At 43.1% G+C, this 19,692-nt stretch overlaps 1 protein-coding gene across 1 annotated transcript in view; it reads right to left on the bottom strand.

Moving 5' to 3' along the window:
• The window catches only part of LOC145390374 (corticotropin-releasing factor receptor 1-like), a 427,528-nt gene that overhangs the window by 69,772 nt on the left and 338,064 nt on the right, over positions 1-19,692 (bottom strand). The window contains exon 5 of the mRNA XM_080265322.1: positions 16,655-16,784. Within this exon, the coding sequence (XP_080121448.1) occupies positions 16,655-16,784 (130 nt within the window). The remainder of the gene's footprint in view (positions 1-16,654; positions 16,785-19,692) is intronic.

Genomic DNA, 19,692 nt, shown 5'->3' on the forward strand with positions numbered 1-19,692 from the left:
TGGTTCTGTTATGGTTGGGTTGGTTGAGACACTCCCAATGTCAGGTGTAACTTTCTTACTTGGAAATGATATTGGTGGAAGTCAAGTGTGTCCAGCTCCTCAGTTGTCTAGTGAGCCAGTGGCTGCGTCCCAGGATTGTGATGTCCCTGATGTGTTCCCTGCATGTGCTGTCACTAGGGCTAAGTCTAAAGTTACTGGTGATTTAGAGGATAATGATGATGATGATGTTATCCTAGCTGACACTTTTCTTGCTAATTTGGACCACTCACCAGATGAGGCAGTACCCCATAGTGTTGATAATTTGTCTCGTCAAGAGTTGGTTGAGTTGCAGGTTGCTGACCCTGAGTTGAAAGGTCTAGCTAACTCTGCTTGCAGTGAGGAAGAGTCAGCTGGTGCTTCTACTTGTTATTATGTAAAGTCAGGAGTACTTATGAGGAAGTGGAGACCCCCAACAGCATCAGCCGACTGTGAATGGGAGGTTGTACATCAAGTTGTCATCCCTCGTGTTTGTAGGCAGGATATCATTAGAGTGGCTCATGATTCCAGTTTGGCAGGACACCTTGGAGTGAGGAAGACTGTGGCACGCATTTTGAAACACTTCTACTGGCCAGGTATCTTCAGGGATGTTTCCTGGTATTGTAAGTCTTGTCACACCTGTCAAGTTGTGGGGAAGTGTAATCAGACTGAAAAGGTTGCACCTCTAGTTCCCATTCCTCCTTTTGAGGCGCCTTTCACCCGTGTGTTGGTGGATATTGTGGGCCCTCTTCCTAAGACTTCTTCAGGATTTTCTTATGTGTTGACCATGATTGATATGGCTACTCGTTATCCTGAAGCCATTCCACTTAGAAATATCTCAGCAAAGAACGTGGTTAAGGAAATGCTAGGGTTCTTCACAAAGTTTGGTCTGCCCAAGGAGGTACAGTCAGACCGGGGAAGTAATTTCATGTCAAACGTTTTCAAACAGTCTCTGAAAGAGTTGGGCATCACCCAGATCACGTCTTCAGCTTACCATCCCCAGACCCAAGGAGCGTTGGAGAGATATCATCAAACACTCAAATCGATGCTCAAGAAATACTGTTTGGAACATCAGAAAGACTGGGATAAAGGTCTTCCATTCGTTGTGTTTGCTGCAAGAGAATCTCCAAATGAATCACTGGGCTTCTCACCTTTTGAACTACTGTTTGGCCATGAAGTAAGAGGACCCCTTAGGCTACTCAAGGAATGCTGGCTGTCGGAGGAAGATGACGTCAACCTGCTGGAGTATGTGATGAATTTCAAAGAACGGCTGTCCACTGCTTTACAGCTGGCGAGAGAGAATTTAGGAGCTGCTCAGGAGAAGATGAAGACTTGGTATGATAAGAAGTCCAGGTTACGCCACTTTCAGCCAGGAGATCAGGTTTTGATTCTGCTACCAGTTCATGGGCAACCTCTTCAAGCCAAGTTTAGTGGCCCTTATTTCGTGGAGAAGAAACTCAGTGATGTCAGCTATGTCATCGCCACACCAGATCGTAGAATGAGCAAGCAACTATGTCACATCAACATGCTAAAGTTATATCACAGGCGGGACGAAAATAATCCAGTCTGCACTGTAGCTGTTCCACCCGAGTCTGCAAGTGAAGCTCTCCCATGCAGTATGAGCCTGAGTGATAGTTTGGGGAAGAATCCTGATATCATGAATGATCTCCAGACTAAGCTTTCTCATCTACCTCCCAAGGAAAGGCAGGAGTTTTCGGCATTACTGCAGGAGTACCCGCAAGTGTTCCGTGCCATTCCAGGAAAAACCACTGTGTTGATGCATGATGTCGATGTTGGAGACGCAAAGCCAATTAAATTGCCTCCTTACCGTGTGAACCCAGTGAAAGTTCCTCTCATCCAGAAGGAGCTTGGCTACTTGTTGGACCACAAGATGATTGAGCCCTGTCAGAGCGAGTGGAGTTCTCCTGTCACTCTAGTCCCTAAGCCAGGTGGGTCACAGAGGCTTTGCATTGACTACAGACGTGTTAATCAGATAACCAAAACAGACACTTACCCTCTCCCTCGCGTGGAAGATTGCATAGACAAGATCGGAAAGGCTAGGTACATAAGTAAGTTTGATTTGTTAAAGGGATACTGGCAAGTACCTATGACTGAACGTGCTAGGGAGATCTCATGTTTTGTAACATTAGGAAAGACATTTGCATGTTCTGTAATGCCATGTACAGATTGTTTTAGAGTAATAAGAAATTTCCTTTGTAAATTTCTTTTTTCTTTGTGGGGAGGTGTTACATAGCCTATGATTTCATCATCCTTTGTGTAATTTTTAACGCACAGTTGCTGCATGTTTGATCACGAGCGTGTTCTGCCTCAGTCCCCCCCTTCTACCGTTATAGTAGAGTAAGTCGTTCTCTCTGTTATACTTTGCGGGATTTTCATCTCTTTGTCCCCGTGGCTTCATTTGCGCGTCCTTATTACAAGTTGTATCAAGCTCTGCCGGCCCCTATATAATGAGCTCAGTCTCTGCATCATTGCCACTTAGATCTGCTCCTCATTTTGTTCACATCTCTGTCCTCCCCTGTACAGATATTATTATTGTGAGTGCTCAAGAAATCTCCAACCATCTAGCAGCTGTGTGTAATTTGAGTATAACTGTTGTTGCATTTTTTCTTGTACTGTATAGCATAAGTTTAATTTGTAGGCCTAGTGAAGTTTTTGTAATTCGTGTGGGGTTCTTTATGTCAGTCATTTTTGATAATAGTTTGTATCTGTAATAATTTATCTGGCATTCACTGAGTATTATCTGGTATCTCATTTTATCAGGGCTGACTTAGATAAATTTCCTCTTGCTAATTTTGTGTTAATAGAGGCTATTGCAGTTAACCATATATTTAACCTGTTTATTTGCCATTACATTATCCTTCTGAGTCCTGAATGTTTTGTTGTTAGTTTGAGCATTAAACTTTAACTTGTAATTTTACCTAACTCTTTTGTTTTGAACCTGGAACTTTACGGGACAGTAGTGATTATTAGTATTCTCACTTAAAGTGTACATTACCTTTCTCTGTTCCGTAACAATATATATATATATATATACGAATATTTATGTATATATATATATATATATATATATATATATATATATATATATATATATATATATATATATATATATATATATATATATATATATACACCCAGACACACACACAGAGATTGCATGTATTTTTTTAGAAGAGCAGGTCAAAGGTAATGGTCACTCGGCAAAGTTAACTTACACAATTTTTTTTCCGTTTTCAAACTGGGTGGAAAGGCTTTGCTTGGAGACTGTACTTTGAAACCAAGCAGTCTAGCCTATTTGACACTATTATCTTCATTGTTTTTAGCTGATTAAAATCATACTTGGTTGAAAGGTCATGGGTTGTTGTTGCTGTTGAGAACCCTCGGTTCCCAACTGCTGGTAAGTAATTGCACCTTCATGCCGTCCCATGCCATGAACGGATGTTCCATACAGCAGGGATGAAGAGTCTGTTTTGAAATCACTTAAAACTCAAGGTCAACATGCCATATCACTTTTACGACCCTGTAATTCAAAATATTTTCCTTGTATTCTATATAATTAAAAAAGAAGGGTGGAGGAGCAGTCACTGATATAATAATCAGATTTGAAGAACAACAGGTTGAATGTCAAGATACTACGATAAGGTCAGCTCCAATTAATTTAGCTCAGTTTAGATCAAAACTGGTGAAAATGTTAAGGGTTAGACAAGAAATAAGTAATTTTATTTTGAAAAAAATCGCCGAAGGTAAAGGTCACAAGGTAGTCATATACTTCACCCTTTTGCATGCTGATGTTGAATACTCTTGAATGCACCTTCTTGTGTGTAAGGTTTTTCCTGTTTATTACTGTGTTTCGTGAGATGGGCCATGTACTACTCTCCAGCTGGTCTGAATTAATGCTAGTGTAGGAGTATGTCTGGGGGGAAAAGACCAGCTTCCTCCCGAACCATCGTTACTGCAGTCATTCGAGTGCTCCAGTCCTTGGGTCGAGCGGATGGAGTCGGTGTCATGTGAGCTGGCTTCATTGGCAAAGGGATGAAATGAGGCAAAAAGTAGAGGGATCCTGCCCACACCATCACACATGCACAACTGTCCCCTGCTCATTAAGAAAGAGGGAATATGTGCTGATTTCCCTCTCCCTTTTGCTTAAGTGGACGCCGTCTCCAATAGTATTTGTTCACAAACCTCTTGCCCTGCCATACTTGTTGTAAATAACGTAAATTCTAGGTAATTTTTTTTTTTCTCTCTCTCTGGGTTTCCTCTTACCAACCTGGAGCTGAGCATGGCAGACACATGGCATCTTGGGAAGCATCATCGCTAGATGTACGTTCCCTCACATCTTGGCAACCTTGCCAGGATAAAAGTGCTCTATGAATATTAGGCTGGTGGAGTTTACACTGCAGGGAGGATTGGTTAAGTGATAAGTCACTTTGACGTCACCTATTATTCAGGGCCTGGAAGAAGGTGTTTGTGTTTCACCTTCTAGTCACTTGAGTGGTTTGCATTGTCATTAATGTATTACTTGGCTATGTTTTGTTGTTGTGTGCCAAGGGTTGTCTAGATGCAGGATTGAGTCCTTGTAGCTAGCACTGTCTCAAGTGAGTGAGATTTAATTATAACACTAAGCATGTGGCATTTGGTATGAGTTGCCTAATGAGCAATTGTTGTCAAGTAGTGTCGGGCCAGCCATTGGTCATAACTTGTAGTTACCAGGGTTACTACCTGCCTAGTGTTAATGCTTGGCCATTACTTTTTAAATTGCGTGTCCCATACATAACTATTTTGGTATTATTGTCTTTGTCAAGACTTCTTTGACTGCCCTGTGCGTTTTCCTACACAGGGGTAGTCAATAATATATTTACTATGTTGGTCTTGGTCTTTTGTCTCTGGGTTGTGGTTTCTTTGTTGGGCTGTTTAGTTTTGGCTTATGGTTTGATTTTGGTTATTCCAGTGGACACTAAGAATATTACATCTCATTTGTCTCTTATATAGTTTTACAGTGTCTCAGTTTACCACAGTAGAAAAACTGAAGGATAAGGCTGAATCCATCAGACTGGCGGGAACTGATATAGGCCAGTACATCCTCCGACAACAGGGCTGTCAATGAGAGGATATGTAAAGGAACAAGAGGAACAGGAGTGAGAGCAAGAACGGGAAGATTAAGAAAAGGAAAGAGAGGAATGCACGAAGGAGAAAGAGATTGAAGTAACCAAGATAGCAAATGAAGAGCATATCCACCTAGCTAAGTTGAACACTGAGGTAAACTGCCAGTCACTGTTCCTAGTGATGATGTCAGGAAGCCTAAACTACCCAGTTATCAAGATGGCAAAGACATGGCTACTTACCTCTGCCATTTCAAGAAGGTGCCAAATCTCCTCAGGTTGGATGAAGGAAGTTACACCTTATGTTTGGGTAGCTTGCTTTTGGGTAACGTGGCCGAATTGTATGCCAGTTTTAAAGCAGAGGCAGTTAGTGATTGCCCCTCACTAAAAAAGGCTCTTTTGACAGGCTCTCATAAGACCCCAGGCCGTTATAGACTGGATTTCAGACAAGCCAGGATTCAGCGTAAGGAAAGGTTCCAACTGTTCATCTCCACCCTCAACATGTCATTTTAACTTTTGTATAAATCGACAGGCACGGCCAAGTCACTTGAAGCAGTCTGTGAATTCATAATCCATGATTAATTTCTCTCCTCTCTAGCTCCAGAATTACACCTCTTCCTCAATGATCAACGAAGTAAGACCCTCAAGGAGGCAGGAGAATTGGTTGATGTGTGGGCGGCCATTTGGAATGCTTACATCCACCATAGGTTTTTGTCTGAAGCCAGCAAAAGAACAGGTCCTCCCAGCACCAGGACAAAGCAACCAGCCCCATCTACTTCTTCCATTCTACATAGTTTGAGCGGAAACTTTATGTAGAGGAAGGGCCATAACTGTGGAGAAGGACATTTCAGGTTCCAGTGCCCCCAAAACCCATGAGCTTTTAAGGATACATGAGAGGTTCAGTCAAGCAACAAGGTAGGATTCTGTTTAAGTGACAAGAATGTCACCAACTTCTTTGTTATAGGGACTGTCCATGGCTTCTAGACTTCACCGATCATCAGGGACACGGGCTGCTCCTCTGTGTTAGTATCTGATGAAGTACTACCTGATATCAATGTTACTGCCTGCCATAAGGTAAAAGTAACCAATTACTTGTGCAGAGGTGATTACCGCCCGTCTGTCCAGTGTTATCTCCGGTGCCCCTATTACACTGGGTGGGTGGATGCTGTTTGCGCACCAATCAAAATTGCTAGTGTCTTAGTAGGGAACATACCAACAGCCTGAACACCCCTTACAACATTTAATGAGTCTTCCTTATGAGCATATAGCAGACCTACTTCTTCTCCCAATGGTCAAATCCACTGCTCAACAACCCCAACTGCTGAAAATTGCCACACAACCCCTCAAGCTTCGTCTCCCATCCTGGAACCAGTCCAAACAACTAGTTATCTGGCTTCAGCTGTTAACTCAGTTCAGACATAAGCAAGCCATATGAAGAGAGCTCATCCCCTTGTTCTACCTGTCATATTGCCACTAAATGTCACACCAGAGGAATTTTTGCGTTACAAGTTTCATTCCCAATGCTAGCTAGGATATGGGAAAAAGCTACCTCCAGTGAGACTGAAGCAGAAAGGGGTCCACATATTAATACCTTAGTCATGATGGTCTGCTTTACCCAAAGTGCTTGTCATCCCAGAGACCTGAGAAGGTGGGTACGCTTTTTCTAGCTGCCCCTTCTGATTGCCGTCAAGAAATTCCCTCTGTCAGTCATGAAAGCCCCACAACTGGTCATTCTTCAAACATGAAGACTCAGCAGAAGATTGCCGAACACTTTTACTGAGCAGGAATGAACAGTGACGCTAGGGACTACTGTCGATCTTGTGACAAGTGTTAACACATGGCACTTATGGGACCTGTTCGTCCTATCCCACTCAATCTATTGGCCGAATCATTCTCACGTGTAGCCATTGACCTGTTTGGACCTTTACCTCCTTCATCCTCAGAAGGTCAACGATACATCTTTACCCTCTTAGACTTCACTACAGGATTTCCCAAAGCAGTACCTCTGAAGGACAATGATTCAATCTCCATTGCTGAAACACTTGCAGATATCTTCTCTCAGACTGGCACCCCCAAGGAAATCCTCACAGACCATGACACGCAGTTCACGTCTCAACTTATGAGTGAGCTTCACAAATTACTTAGTGTGAAATCAATTTTTACTACACCCTTCCACTCCAGTGAAATTGCAAGAGTCAAATGTCTCCATGGACCTCTCAAAGCTGGCCTTTGCAAGGTGTGTGCTGACAAGCCTGAGGAATGGCACAGGTATCTAATTCTTCTTCTTTTTTCCCACAGAGAAATTCCTAACGACAGAACTGGATTTCCCTCATTCGAACTGCTCTATGGACGACAGTACAAGGACTTCTTGCTGTGTTATGTGATTTGTAGGAGGGTCAGACCATTCAGGAGGACGACCAGAAGAGCTTCCTGAACATCCTCAAGCTTAGGGACAAGCTAGCTGAATGCACTGAAATTGCCGCCAGGAATGGTGATATGAGTGTGATGAGGCACATGTCATACTTTGATATCTGATAACAGAACTGTCAATTCCATCCTCGTGACGAAGTCATAGTTTTACTCCCCAGCAATGGCAGTAAACTTCTTATCGCCTGGAAGGGACCATAGAAAGTACTTGAATGGCAAGGAAAGGTTGACTACCTCATTGAAGAGCCATGAGGACCATGTTAACCTCCTAAAGAAGTTTTATTGTCGAGCCCAGGTAAACTTCTGCCATATCCCAGATGAGGTGCTGATGTTAGGAGAGGTGAATTCTCCCTCTAGGGATGAAAAATAGCATATGTTGAGGAGGACAACGAGTCAACATCAAGCTCCATGTCTCCAGTTGGCTTGACTATCGAGTCCAGCAACTGTCAACCTACGGTCCACCATTCTTTGGATGAGAACCAGCAGACCAGTCCCCAGGAATTGTAAAACAGCTTTAGCTCTTTATTTTCTGACATCCCAGGTTGTATCACAACCATCAAACATGACATTTCCCTTACCACCACTGAGAAATTCCAGGCCAAACTCTACCCTGTGCCCATTCATCTCAAGCTTTACTTTGAGCAGGAAGTCAAGCAGTTATACCAACAAGGGATAATCCAGAGATCTTCCTCCCCATACTGTTCTCCAGTCTTCATGGTTCGCAAGCAAGATGGAACCTATCACATGGCAATTAACTACCAACACCTAAACTCTTACGGTTTATCAAACTGAACCATCCTGCTCCATCGAGGAAGACTTGTATATATTCTCTGGGGCCAAATATTTTTCAGAATTAGACCTATGCAAGGCATACTACCAAATGCCTTTGAGAGAGAAGGTCAAGCCATTAACAGCTTTCCCAACCCATTTAGGATTGATTGAATTCAGCTGTTTACCATTTGGCCAAGTCACAGCCTGTGCTACTACATACAACAATTGCATATTGTTTTGGCAAGATTACCTAGCGTATCCATTTATATTGATAAAATCTTTGTTCTCTCCACATCTGGGACAAACAACTCAAACCTGTATGACTAGTCTTCGAGAGACTGAAGGAACATCACCTGATACACAAAATTCCAAAGTGCTAGTTTGATGTACCATCCATCCATTACCTAGGCGTCATCCTCGGTGGAAATCATCTTCAGCCTCAACCTGAAAAGACTGGTGCCCTCTTACAGCTGGGGCTACCTTCGCCAAAGAAGCTGCTCCAAGGTTTTCTAGGTATGGTCTCCTTTTACAGGATGATCATTCCTCAGGCATCTGACTACACCGGACCACTCTAAGACTCGCTGAGGAAAGGAGTGCCAGGACCGCTTGCCTGAACTGAAGACCTGACGAAGCTTGAGTAACTGAAGGTTTCCCTCCTTGTGTATCCCATTCTAAGATTGCTTGACATCAATGTAACCTTTGTTTTAAGAACCAGTGCTTCTAATCATGGTCATTGGGTCGTCCTATTTCAATATTTTGATGGTTGTCCACACCCCATATCTTTTGCCAGCAGAAAATTGATAGAGAAAAGAGGTTCTCCACTATCGAAGGGGAATGCCTCACAGTAGCTTTTTATATACTAAAATTTGATTCTTACCTAATGGGAAATGGGTTCATCTTAAGAGGTTGGCCACCAACCACTCGTTAACCTCACCAACTTCAAGGGACGGAACAATCGCATCCTACAATAGTCACTCAGCCTCCAGTCTTACAAGTACAGGGTAATCCAGTTCGCCACAGTCAACAATATCAGCACGGAACTGCTGAGTCGGTCACCTGAGCTCACCACTGATCATCGTCCTTGAAGCTTCCTTGGTATTTTTCCTGGGGCTACTCTCGAGTAGCCTCTTTGGGGGGAGCTGTGTAAGGGGTGGGGGAAATTCCAGCTTCCTGCCAGACCATCGTTACTGTATTGGTCTGAGTGCTCAGGGCAATGGGTCGAGCAGGCGAAGTCGATGTCAGACGAGCAGGCTTCATTGGCGGAGGAGAAGGGTGAGGTAGAAAACAACGAGATCCTACCCACACCATCACACTTGCTCGGCTGCCCCATGCCTACTAATTAAGAGGGAATATAGACCGATTTCCCTCTCCCTATTGATTAAGTGGAGGCCATCTCCATTAGTATTTGTTCAGAATCCCTTTGCCCTACCATACTTGTTGTAAATAGTGTAAATATTACGTAAACCCGTTTTTTCCCTCTGGGTTTACTCTTACCAACCTGGAGCTGAACACAGCGAACATGGCATCTTTGAAAGCAGCATCATTAGACACACTTCCCCTCAGAGAATACAAAAGGTGAGGTCAGTTAAGGAGACTGCCTCTTTAGGCCGGTATGGAGGTCATGTTGAGCTGTGGTGGTTGTTCAGGATGTTTAGGTGCTGGAGTTATTCCTGAGTGAAGGCACCATTGATTGCCTATACTGTGAGTAGAGCCGTGAAGGGTCTATAGAAACGGGGTCATCGGCTATTATTGCGTAAGGAATGTTTAGGGGTGAGATGAAGGGTGGAGTAGACTGTAGCACCAGTCGAGCAGGGCAGTACTCCCTAGGTGGATGGAAAGCTGATGACAGGGAGTGCTGGAGCTCCTGTTTCACCAGCCCTCAGGACTAGTTCCTGACCATCCCCCTTTGCTGAATTTTTTCAGTGTCTCAGTTACACAGAGAGTAGGCCATCATGCTCTCCAACACAAATTTCTCTAACTATCTACACAAAACTACATGCACAGTACACACTACACTTCCTTTTCCAAAATTAAAAAAAAATCATGGTGTCTCATCACCCAGCCTCAGAGTTCCCGGTGGGAGGGGGGGCCATAAATGCCCCCACATTCCGCCTCTCTCCCGGTGATGACTCGAGGTGCCTGGAACCAGTGTCTGACTCTCTTCTTCTTCATTTCTGCAACATTCACGGCCTTTCCTCTAACTTTCGCTCTGTTGAGCACCACCCCTCCTCCTCTAAACCTCACCTTCTTTTTATAACTGAGACTCAGCTGTCTGAGGCAACTGATAGCAAACTCTTTTCTGTATCCTCCTACTTTCTCTATACTCATTTCAAAGCCAAAGGTGGCTGTTGTGTATATATATGCAACGACTTATCTTGCTCTCATGTTCCTGAACTCGATTCTTCTGAATTATCTTCACTCTGGCTATGGCTTTCCTGTCATTCTCTGACTAAATATATCTGTGCTGTTTACTTATCCCCTAATTCTACTGACTATCAAAAATTCTTCGACTGTCTTACTTCTACTATGAAACACATTCTATCCATTTCTCCTTTCTCTGAAATCTCCATTCTAGGAGATTTCAATGTTCACCACCATCTTTGGCTCTCCTCTCCTTTCACTGATCCACCTGGTGAACAAGCCTACATTTTTTCTATCCTTAATGACCTAGAGCAGCTTGTACAGCACCCTACGCGTATCCCAGACCGCCTTGGTGAGAGCTCCAACATGCTTGACCTCCTAATTACAACTAATCCTTCTGCTTACACTGTTAATCTTTTCTCTCCATTGGGCTCCTCCGATCACAACCTTATCACCTTAACCTATCCTATCACTCTGGTATGGCCCGTGGACCCTCCAGGGAAATGTCGCCTGCTGCATTTTGGAGCCGCGGATTGGGAGGCCCTCAGGCAGTACTTCTTTGATTTCCCTGGAATGATTATTGTTTCCATGGCTGGGAGCCATCTGAGTGTGCCTTGCACATTACAGAGGTTATTCTTTCAGGCACGGAAGCATACATTCCTTTCTCATATCCTTTGACTAACGCAAGAAAGCGTTGGTTTAATCACACTCCGCAACAAGGAGAGCGCCTACAAAAGGTACCGGAGCCAACCCACTCCTGAATCACATCATCTTTACGTTTCTGCCCGGAACCGTGCTAAGTCTGTTCTTCGCTCTGCTAAAAATAATTTCATCCGTACTAAATGCTCTCAACTCTCCAACTCGAATTCTTTCTGCTCCTTCTGGCCCCTTGCCAAAAACCTTTCTAACAACTTTACCTCATCATCCTTCCCTCCTCTTTTCTACTCTGATGGTTCTGTAGCTATTTCTTCTATTGATAAAGCAGATCTCTTCACACAGACTTTCTCCTCCAATTCCACCTTAGATGATTCCGGTGCTGTTCCTCCATCACTTCCCGCCTCTGACTTCCTCATGGCTGACATTAAAATTTCTTCAGCTGATGTATTTTCTGCCATCACTGGCCTTAATACTAACAAGGCATATGGGCCTGATGGAGTCCCTCCTGTTGTTCTCAAGAACTGTTCTTCTGTGCATATACCCTGCCTAGGCAAACTCTTTCGCCTTTGTCTGTCAACTTGTACCTTTCCTTCTTGCTGGAAGTTTGCTCTCATTCAGCCAGTTCCAAAGAAGGGTGACCACTCCCAACCCTCCAACTATCGTCCAATTGCTTTAACGTCCAGTATTTCAAAAGTTTTCGAGTCAATTCTCAATAGAAAAACTTTAAGGCATCTTTCTTATCACAACCTTCTTTCTGATCGTCAGTACAGGTTCCGTCAGGGACGCTCCACTGGCAATCTTCTCACCTACGGTACCTTTCAGACTCCTGGTCATCCTCCATTCGGGACTTTGGTGAAAGCTTTGCCATTGCACATGACATCTCAAAGGCTTTAGATCGAGTCTGGCATAAATCTTTAATTTCCAAACTGCCCTCTTACGGTTTCTATCCTTCTATCTGTGCCTTCATCGCTAGCTTCCTTTCTGGTCGTTCTATAGCCGCTGTTGTAGACGGCCATTGTTCTTCTCCTAGATCTATCAACAGTGGTGTTCCTCAGTGCTCTGTCCTATCACCAACTCTCTTCCTTTTATTCATCAATGACCTTCTAAGCTGTACATCTAACCCTATCCACTCATACGCTGATGACTCCACCCTTCACCTTTCCATTCGGTTCCCGCAACGCCCATCTCAGCATTTACTTCAACAAACAAGGAATGAGGCTATGGCACACCTAATGTCTGACTTGGCTCGTATCTCTGACTGGGGTAAAAATAATGTTGTTTTTATTGCATCCAAAACTCAGTTCTTACACCTATCAACCCGTCAAAAGCTTCCACTAATGTTTAATAATATTCAGCTTAATCCTGTATCATCCTTGAACATGCTTGGGGTTTCATTTACTCGGGACTTATCTTGGAAAGATCATATTACATCTCTTGTAAAATCTGCTTCCAAGAGATTGGGTGTGTTAAGCCGACTCCGTTCTTTCTTTACCCCTGCACAATTGTTGACTCTATACAGGGGTTTTATCTGCCCCTGTGTGGAGTACAACTTTCATGTGTGGGGAGGCTCCCCACATACAGCTCTTCTCAATAGGGTGGAGTCAAAGGCTTTTCGTCTCATTAACTCTCCTCCTCTTACTGACTCCCTTCAACCTCTGTCTTTTCGCCGCACTGTTGCATCTTTACCTCTTTTCTATCGCAACTTTAATGGTCACTGCTCCTCTGAACTGTCTGCATGCATTCCTCCACCTGCTAGCTAGACGGGTGCGCGTAGCACCCGTCTAGCAGCAAACTCTCATCCCTTTTCTGTCCAACTCTCTAATGCAAGAGTTAACCGTTACTCCCAGCCCTTCATTTATGCAACAGGTCAGCTCTGGAACTGTCTCCCTCTGTCTGTATTTCCTGCTGCCTATGATCTCCAGTCTTTCAAACGCAGTGTGTCCAGGCATCTTGAAATGAATGGATCTTGAATTTGGCTCTCTTGTGTTTTGTTTTTCTCTTGGAGGGAACTGTTATTGCGAGCTCATGGCCTTTGGTTCCTTCTTCCTCGCATAAAAAAAAAAACATCAAGGGGGGGGCCATGACGTGGGTCGCGATATGTAAATGGCTGTTACATTCCTTACTGCATTCTGTAGTTTAATTCATTTAGATGACATTTTTATCGTGCTGGTACGGCGTACGTGTATTGTGCTTTTCGAACGGTAATTTTGAAGCGAGTCTCATTGTATACGAGTGTGACGAGTCCACCCCTTCTATTCATTAAGATGATTTTGCTTCATTGTAGTGTTACGGGTGAAGTGCGGAGCATTGGACCTGTTGGTGGCTTGAACTCATAAATTAGTGGTATCGATGTGTGTGTGTGTGTGTGTGTGTGTGTGTGATGGAAGTTGTGTAGTTCTGTGGTTTTTATGTACTGTATATTTCTTTGATGTTTAGCTCTAAAATCTTCATCATGTGTTCGTTCTGCCCGTATGATTGTGGTCTTTTTTTTTTGCTGATTTTTCCAGCAGCCGTGTTAGTATCCCCCCCATATTCCTCGTATCTGGAGACTCCATCTCCTCAGACAGGAGAGCAAGCGTATAAATTAAGAAATGTGTCTCTAGGAACAAGCCTTTCTGTCAATGAACAAAAGCTATAGAAAAGATACGTAATAGTAGGATAGCTGGTTCAAAAGAAATACACCTATTTAGGCCAACACCACCGAGAAAAACATCTCTTCAAACTAATACACGATAAAAACACCCCAAATTAATCTGGAAGATGAAAAGCAAAATTACAAGAATGATTTTAACTGCTTTAGTAAAATGAGTCTTTTTATTCTAATACTGTTACTGCCAGACAAATTTATTTACCTCACTAAAGGTACCTTGATGTGATCAGACTACGACCAATTTCCAGAAACCAGTAATATATGATGACGTCATTCTCCTTATTAATACTAATACCGGTGGACAAATTTATTTAAATTATGGAAGGCCTTAATTGGTGGAATTTAACAATACCTCAGTAAGTCCATCCTGTACTACATATCACATTGTGCATGTGAGGGTAGTGATCAGATTTACAGTCTTGCTCTAGTTATTGCCCGCCTTTAGCAATGCGAGGTGATAGAGTTTTTGTTGGTGTGTGTGTGTGTGTGTGTGTGTGTGTGTGTGTGTGTGTGTGTGTGTGTGTGTGTGTGTGTGTGTGTGTGTGTGTGTGTGTGTGTGTGTGTGTGTGTGTGTGTGTGTGTGTGTGTGTGTGTGTGTGTGTGTGTGTGTGTGTGTGTGTAGAAAAGTTAAGGAAGAATTTTCTCCAAACCTTCAGGAAAGAACTACTGTTTGGATGGGTTGAAGTGATTAACTACTGGTGAGGATTTACTCAAAGCTGGACGAATACCAGCCACTATATATCAAAAACCATTTTGTCCAATAACTGAGCAACGGATAGAGATATTTTCTCCACATTTGGTTTGTAGGTAGCTTGGATATTAGCCAGAAGCATGTTTTGGCGAAATCAAAACACTCTCGATATTCGTGAAAGTAAAAAAAAAAAAAAAAAAAAGTCACTGCTGCATTCGAATTTGTGAGTGTTTAGCATTCGGCCCCCTAATGCTTTAGCTTTCACTGTCTTAGTTTTTTAGCACCTCTTCCAAAGCGATTCATTTTGTGTAGCATACTATGCCTCCCTACTGTCTTTGTATTATTTATGTCTTTTGAATAACGACGCTATTTGCTTAAATATCATAAGTGAGAATATTAATGTCATATGCAGAAATAAACTTGTAAGGAATTTGTGTCAAGAAGCCTCCTTACTCGACAAGAATATGGTCCTAAGTATGCCGTAACTAATTATTGAGCTTATAAAACAAAGCGAAACAATAAACATTCTAAAAAGCTAAGCTGGTCACCATGTGTCTGCGAAGTGTGGATGATGGGGAGACCGAGGCTGAGTTCTGTCTATCAATCTATTGTCAAACGCCATAATCCCGTAAGGGGTGGCCATTTGACTTTTAGTGGTTTTACGGGGAGGGGCACTAACCCTCCACCAACCCACTTGTTGACACGTAGGGAGCACGTATTGTTTGGTTATATGGTTACCACCCAGCGTTGTAAATGGTTTCCTGGCTTACAGGAAACCATTTAGTTTGTCACTCAATGTAAACCAACCTGTAAAGGAAAGAAAAGCAATAAGAAGTGACAGGAAAGATAAGAGAAATAGGAAGAGAGGAGGGCACGCAAAGGAAAAGAATGATAAAGGCTAAGGAAGAAGTAGGCAGCACTACATCAAGTGAATGGATGATGGTCGCCACCATCCACCATTAAGGTTGAGTTCACTGTTCTAAAAACAGCAACTATTTGATTCTTCACAATAAGCAGAGTAAAAAACATGAAACCAATATATCTATCTATCTATCTATCTATAGCCCGACGCCCTAATCCCGCAAAGGGTGGCCGCAGACAAAACGCCTCCAAGTCACTCTGTCACCCACCATTTGACTCCCCTCCCCCCAACTCACCCCCCCCCTCCCTCATATACCTCTCAACTCCATCCCTCCACCTCATCCTCGGTCTACCCCTCTCTCCCTCCCTCCACCTCACCTACATACACCCTCTTAGTCAGTCTTTCATTCTCCATCCTCTCCACATGTCCAAACCACCTCAGTGTATTTCTCCTAATCTTTTCAACCACATCCACATCTACCCCACAACGTTCCTTCACTTCTTCATTCGTCAACCTGTCCCTCCATGTCACTCCACATGCTCCTCTCAAGTAACTCATTTCCACTGCTCTCACTCTTGACTTGTTCCCTTCTTGCAAGGTCCACGCCTCGCTTCCATACGTCAGGGTAGGGATCACAATACCATCATGCAGTGACTTCTTAACTTCCATACTCACCAATATATATATATATATATATATATATATATATATATATATATATATATATATATATATATATATATATATATATATAGTTAGATAGATCTATATATATTTATATCCCTATGCAGCTCTCTCTCTCTCTCTCTCTCTCTCTCTCTCTCTCTCTCTCTCTTCTGTCTTTTGTCTTTTGTTTAGAGATCTCGGGTTCGATTCACACACACACACACACACACACACACACACACACACACACACACACACACACACACACACACACAGGGAAAATACAGTAACATCCCCAAAATACGAACAAATATTAGGAATTAAATAAAATGCGAGCAATAAAAACACAAATGAAAAATAATACGACTAAATAAAACATAAGGAAACCAAGTCAGGCAAATCTAAGTATACCGCGTCATGATGCAAGTACGCACCAGGTCTCTGTATGTTAGTGTGTCTCGATGAGTGATGAATGGCTCAGCGATAACCAGCATCACCACGAACCTCACGATCAGTGCCACCACCAGGTTTCGGTGTACCCGCAGGCGATCGCACTCCAGGCTCCTGTGGAATAAGAGAGGTAGAAATTAGTGTGGGGATGGTTGGAAGTCAAATTAAGGTCACTGCGGATGCACAGTTTTGCGGGGAAATGGTCAGTTTAGCCTCTTCACCGCAACGCCTCTTCTTTTTATTAATCTTTCGAAACAGGATATTATTTTCGGCACCTCGTCCAATACGGTTGTGCTGTATATTCAGCCTGTGTGTGTGTGTGTGTGTGTGTGTGTGTGTGTGTGTGTGTGTGTGTGTGTGTGTGTGTGTGTGTGTGTGTGTGTGTGTGTGCGCGCGCGCGCCTCAACTCCCCTAGGCTATTTGATGAATCTTATTGATCCTTTCCGAGTGAGTTCGTCTGAATACTGGAAAGGTCTTCCACTATAATATGTTTTTTCGACCATGATTTTTAGGTGGTCTGCCCCTCCTCAACAAATAAAATATTCTCAAAGTAGTGAAAGGAGGGAAGACATGGCTTTAATATCTTATTACATTTTTCACACTGGACTCTCATTCATGAAGCGATATTTATGGAACCTGACCCCCCCTCCCCAGTGATCCTTGGGAGACCTGCCCCCTTCCGTTAATGAAAACGATCGTAAATAAGGTAAAGTGAACACACAGATTCCAACAATTCAACGAAATTGGCGTACATATTGCAGGATTGGATTTACAGTTAACATGTTTTCCCAGAATGCACAGGCAAAACCTGCACATCTGCATTTGTAATTATGGGCAAGAGGATATTATTCATATTAAAGGAAGTATTAACAACGGGTTAGAATCTACCTCTATTTACTGCTTAAGGATTACAAGCTAAAGAAATCCACCTTGTGTCAGCAAGATTAACATATGTGACACCACCATAATGATGATGTTAACTAGGGTGGAAAGCTCTGGAGGGGTGAAGAGAAATTCCTGAGTTTGGAGTAAGTAATGCAGAAAACTGAGAGATTAAATAGAAAGCTGATGCGCCATGTAAAGTGTTACGCGCCATGTGCTGGTCCTCAGGGAACGGGCTGCCTAGTGTATGCCCAGAGATGGATATACCATATGAGTGAATATGAGGTTGCCGTTCGCTTGAGAGGAGTTAAGATAAGATTGCCAGTTTGTAGATCATGAGTGAAGAGGCTAGAGTGAGACTGTGATGAGACCGCTGACTGTGAGATTACTACATTGGGTTGACGTAGGTGTGGGGTTGCGTATGGAGGAGGGCTGTAAGGCTATTATGGAAATGATCTGGTAGATGAAGATTGTGAAAGGACTGAACTTGATCTGTGGAAACTGTAAAGGGTGATACGGTGGATGTGGAGAATTTGAAATGTATAAGAGGACTATAAAAGATGAAAAGCGCTAGTGAGGTTGAGGTGAATTTGAAAATTATTAGTGGGATTGTGCGGGGTTGGAAGGTATTAGTACGGACGTGGTGGGTTTGAAAAGAATTAATGGAGTCTGTTGAGGGACTGAGAGGTGTTGACTGGATTGTGGTAATACTTGGAGGAATTGGTGGACTTGTGGGAGGCCTGAACAGTATTAGGGGACATGGGAGTGTTGAATGACATTACAGGAGTTGCGGAGGATTCGAGGTTATTAGGGCCAGAGGAGGGGTTGACAGGTAGGACTTGCTAAGAAAAGTTTTATTTGTGATTGAACTGAGAGGAATCAGGTTCCGTGAAACTGAGATTATTAAGGGAAGTGGAACAGCGATTCCAGTGCAGACAGAACTAGATAACACAGGGTGCCCAGAGAAATATGTTAGTATCTTCATGGTATTAATGGCCTAAGTCTAGGAAATAATGCTATAGCCACATGTGTGCAATTCCCAACCGTTATCGATGTACTAAGCAATGAAGATCTAATAGATGAAAAGGAGGGAGATTATTTTCGCCCATAAGATCATCAATAACTGTTAATTTGTAACTGCTGACAATTCGACTCGTGTTAGTCTAGCACTTATTACTTATAACTGGTCCAAGACGATCCACTTGAACTTACTAAAACATTTCCCTGAGCACGCTATTTAAGAGTTTGCGGAAGTCGGTGTTAGAGCAACAGCGATTTTAGTTGTGAGGTTGTAAAGGTTGTGAAAGGTTGGTGGAGTTGTAGCTGGAATGAGAAGCTGACAAAGTAGGACTGAAAGAGGTCAGTGTAGGGCTGAGAGAGAGAGAGAGAGAGAGAGAGAGAGTAGGCTATGAGGTGACCTTGTGGCACGTGCGACTCAGGAGAAATGAGGTTCTGTTGTAACTACTGAAGCTGTTAGTGTATGCCTGAAGGGGATTTGTGCACAATATGATGAGAATATAAATAAGAAAAAGTAGATATTTAAAGAAATATGGAGGTCAAAAATGAAAAAAAAAAAAAAAGTGAAAATTTATATATCACGATGTTGAAGCCGTCAAGCCAATATCAGACCGAGGTTTGAAGACTGGCGGAGTTGGGCGAAACAGTTCGTCATGTGGAATGATTTAGATGAGATTCCCACACCTGTTGCTGCTCCCACTGCGACCAGACTTAGGGACCTTACAGATAGGTCCACGGATTCCCTTTATGGAGCAAGGGTCGGAAGATATATTAAAATCAGCCTGTACAGGAGGAAGAACTGGGTGGAAACAGAAGGTGGGCGGGTATAGTAAATAGATGCATTTGTAACAGCAAGTTACTGGTCAAGCTTGATTCAGTGTCCTTGTAACACACACGCCACACAAAAACCAATTTCCACCTCACCTTGGGGAAGCAGCTCAGTTTTAGAAACTAAAGTTCACGAGATCCCTGACGTCACAGGCATCTTATGTATGTATATATCCCATTGGTTCCCAGATTTCCTGTGCGAGAGATGTTGCTGGAAGGGTGCTAGGCGTACCGCCCTCCGCCTGTCGGCTCATAGTCGCGAAGCTCATAGGTCCCCACCACGGGGTTCTCTTCT

This window comes from Coenobita brevimanus, chromosome 14 (genome assembly GCF_032717465.1).
Source record: "Coenobita brevimanus isolate Jiangsu-jjx chromosome 14, ASM3271746v2, whole genome shotgun sequence".
Classification (NCBI taxonomy): domain Eukaryota; kingdom Metazoa; phylum Arthropoda; class Malacostraca; order Decapoda; family Coenobitidae; genus Coenobita; species Coenobita brevimanus.